General features: G+C 36.7%; 1 protein-coding gene across 2 annotated transcripts; it reads left to right on the forward strand.

Annotated features, from left to right (window-relative positions):
• The first annotated feature begins 794 nt into the window (after nucleotides 1–794).
• Nucleotides 795–3387, forward strand: LOC105195233 (fidgetin-like protein 1). 2 transcript variants are annotated; one of them, XM_039448906.1, is made up of 3 exons: nucleotides 795–1179; nucleotides 1504–1894; nucleotides 2123–3387. In XM_039448906.1, exons 1-3 carry the CDS (start codon nucleotides 992–994, stop codon nucleotides 3266–3268), a joined length of 1725 nt encoding a protein of 574 aa, XP_039304840.1. In that variant the 5' UTR covers nucleotides 795–991; the 3' UTR covers nucleotides 3269–3387. The 2 variants fall into 2 exon arrangements, with proteins under 2 accessions (XP_039304840.1, XP_025986787.1); XM_026131002.2 differs by having other exon boundaries at nucleotides 1504–3387.
• Nucleotides 3388–3723: the final 336 nt, after the last annotated feature.

The raw sequence follows: 3723 nt of genomic DNA on the forward strand, positions 1-3723 counted from the left end.
TTCAGACTATAATAAAAAATTACGCGAACGTAGACGTAATTATTTATTTGTGCACATTCTCGAGATCCTGTTATGCATGTAGCACGCGCTATACGCATCAGATTTTATCGACAGCAAAATGGATGTTAGCACGGATAACAACCCACATCCATTTCACGAGACACTGTTTTTAATGGCGGGTTGCAAAATGGATGTGTCTTTTAGTTCACACTCCGGCCAGAATGGATGTGCGTCGCTAGTGTACGGCAGTTTCGAACGTTTTGAAGCGTTATAGGAAAAAGGCCGGTATGGCGTTTCTCAAGGTTCCTCTCTGTCTGACGCAACATTTCATGCCGCAACAGGTGTAGTTCTATAATTTATAGATAAATGAATAAAAAAAAAGAAAAATGAATAAAATGAATAACTTCACAGAAATACACGATGACATACTTGAACGATGCCTGACTTCACTAAGCATCACTATATCACTCAAAGAAATAACAAAATATAATAATTAGCCTTAACAGGATTCAACTTAAATCGATTATATACAAGTATATAACATTGTTTATTAAATTGTATATAAAATCACGCGTATATTTTTTGTTTTTATCAGTATACACAATAATGAATTCAATTTTCCCTCTTTTATTTCCCTATTACATATGGCGAATCGAGGAACCAATCAAAAATCGACTAACGGTGTCCTTTTAGTTCACTACTCCGGCCAGAATGGATGTGCGTCGCTAGTGTACGGCAGTTTCGAACGTTTTGAAGCGTTATAGGAAAAAGGCCGGTATGGCGTTTCTCAAGGTTCCTCTCTGTCTGACGCAACATTTCATGCCGCAACAGGTGTAGTTGTTATTGTCACGTGTGGAGATATTCAATCTTAGCGCCAAACGAATTTATCGAAACATAAATGATCAATAAATGATGTTTGAGTTACAATAATACTCCAAAGCTGCACTATTAGCCGTATTGGTATACTTTTAAGTCGACGTAAATATCCGACATGGATAAGGATATAAATTCTGCCGGTGCTGACACATGGAGCGTTGCACGATACTCAAAGGAGGAGAGAAATAATGTTTTGGCTGCCTATCACACTCTGAAATTTTCAAAGAAAGACAAGGACTGCTTCGACGTAGCGGATATTGAACGCAGATCTCTCGCTATGAAGCATATGACAACAAAATTATTGTAAGTACATATTGGATCACTGTACCAGTTGCTGAATAATCACTAGTAAATGATTGTTCAAGAAAAATATTAAAGTAATAAGATTTTAAAATAGTAAAATACAAATTAATTGATATTTTTTTATTTATTTAGGTTTAATTGTCATATAAATTTGTTTAGAATATTCTTTATTTCTAAATGTAGTTATTATTTATGGTTTTTATTTGTTCATTGATTGATTCAACTTATTTGTTCATTAACTGGCACATTGATCCTGTGCACACTTTATAGTTTTCTCTTATGTTAAATTTAACATTTTTATTTACTTATGAAATTATTGTGCAGTGATTCAGAGGGTACAACAGCAGTGCTGTTACGAAAGTGTCTTGAGGACTACCATGATCTAATAAAAGACAAAAATGGAGTAAACAATTATTGGAAACAGATTAAATCTCAATTACAAGATGTAAAAAATGATCCGTCGAAGTGGAAGTCTGGTTTGGAAGATGTAGAAACCACACTAAACTTTATAAAACCTTTGGCTTGTCAGAAACTCAATACTCTAGCTTGCAAAGGAAGATCTTATAATGATAGGGATATAGAGAAAATAATAAATAGTTCAAAAAAGAAGGATATGCTGGAAAGAAATAGAAAAATTTCTTCACAGTTTCAAGTTGCTTCTAGTTCAAATGCAAATCAGGAATTTTCATTGATGTCTAAGGACAATGAACAGAAGGTATCTATGTATTTCACAAATGTTCCCAGAAATGATAATTTCAATAAGCAAGTAAGTTATACCAAACAGAAGATGTCCGAAGTACAATCAAGCAAGTCTTATCCAAATTTGGACAAATTTGTGCAAAAAATTCCTCTTAAATCAAGCAATCACAATATGAATAGTAAAAACTCATACAGACCAATAAATCTGCATGCATCACAATTAAAGCCAGCTGCTCCTCCACAGACCAATAGTGAAGATAGCAAGAAACCTCTCGAATCCTTCAGGTCTGCCAGGGATGAATTGTATATTCAAGAGATGAAGAAGAACAAGTCAGCACCGAAGAAAACCTTGGGTGGCAAAGGGGCGGTCAATGCTCAGTTTGTCTGTCCATTTAAACGCGATAAAGAAGAGTCGGCGCAAAGTTATAATATGTCTCAAGGCAAGGCGAACGAAGAAGTGGAGGACGAGAGGCTGAGGAACATTGATCCAAACATGATTGAACTAATAAAAAACGAGATCATGGATTCGGGTAAAACGATTACGTGGGACGACATCGCAGGGCTCGAGTACATAAAAAAAATCGTGAAAGAGGTAGTAGTGTTCCCGATGTTAAGACCGGACATCTTCACGGGTCTTCGTCGTCCACCCAAGGGGATTTTACTCTTCGGCCCGCCTGGAACAGGAAAAACTCTTATCGGCAAATGTATAGCCTCACAGAGCAAGTCCACATTCTTCTCTATTTCAGCGAGCTCCCTGACTTCCAAGTGGATTGGCGATGGCGAAAAGATGGTGCGCGCGCTATTTGCGGTGGCCAGAGTTCATCAACCATCTGTCGTCTTCATTGACGAGATTGATTCGCTGTTGACGCAACGCTCAGAAACGGAACACGAATCCTCCAGGAGACTGAAGACGGAGTTTCTGGTCCAGCTGGATGGCGCGGCGACGTCCGAGGACGATCGTATTCTAATCGTCGGTGCGACTAATCGACCCCAAGAGCTGGACGAAGCAGCGAGGAGACGTCTCGTCAAGAGATTGTACGTTCCTCTTCCGGAGTTTGAGGCGCGCAAACAAATAATAAATAATTTATTGAAGTCTGTGCATCACAATCTCAACGAGGAAGATATCTCAAGTATTGCAGAGAAATCCGCGGGATATTCTGGCGCTGATATGACAAATCTCTGCAAGGAAGCGAGTATGGAACCGATCCGAAGTATTCCCTTTAGTCAACTCGAAGATATAAGAATGGAGGAAGTGAGACACATAACGAATCACGATTTCGAACAGGCGTTGATCAATGTGAGACCCAGTGTATCACAATCGGATCTGAACATTTACATCGCGTGGGATCGTACTTATGGATCTGGCACCGCTCAAGGTTACAAAACCTAATATAATATATATTTATATATAACTTAATTTTTTATCTTATATTGTACAAATCATTGAAAAGAAATTCTCTCGTTTTATTTTTGTAAAGGTTTCTAACAAATACATCCTTTTGTGCGAAATAGGAGGCCTTTTCAATAAGAGTTTTAATTCACTTTGAACTATTATGCTTGTATTGTGCTTGAAATGCCAATAGTGGATGTAACAGCAAAAAAGAGAGATAATATTTGATAACTTTTAGATTATATGTATTTATTAATAGATAACAGATAGATAACGATTTTTGTGACATTTATTCTTACATAAAAAAATAAAATTTTAGAAATAACAAAAGCCTACTTACAGACAAATTCGAATAAATCAAATTTTTATGTTTATATATTTTTTGATAACATCAATGGCATTGCGTTGTGGGAATTTTGATAGCTACTTCGGTAACTGTTTTAGTACATTATTTA

The sequence above is a fragment of the Solenopsis invicta genome, chromosome 5 (genome assembly GCF_016802725.1).
Source record: "Solenopsis invicta isolate M01_SB chromosome 5, UNIL_Sinv_3.0, whole genome shotgun sequence".
NCBI classification, from domain to species: domain Eukaryota; kingdom Metazoa; phylum Arthropoda; class Insecta; order Hymenoptera; family Formicidae; genus Solenopsis; species Solenopsis invicta.

What these genes read in the sequence shown, in the direction of transcription:
- LOC105195233 (XM_026131002.2), top strand. Translation starts at nt 992, where the DNA reads ATGGATAAGGATATAAATTCTGCCGGTGCTGACACATGGAGCGTTGCA. An exon ending in CATATGACAACAAAATTATT is followed by an intron (nt 1,180 to 1,503) that starts GTAAGTACATAT and finishes ATTATTGTGCAG; the next exon opens with TGATTCAGAGGGTACAACAG.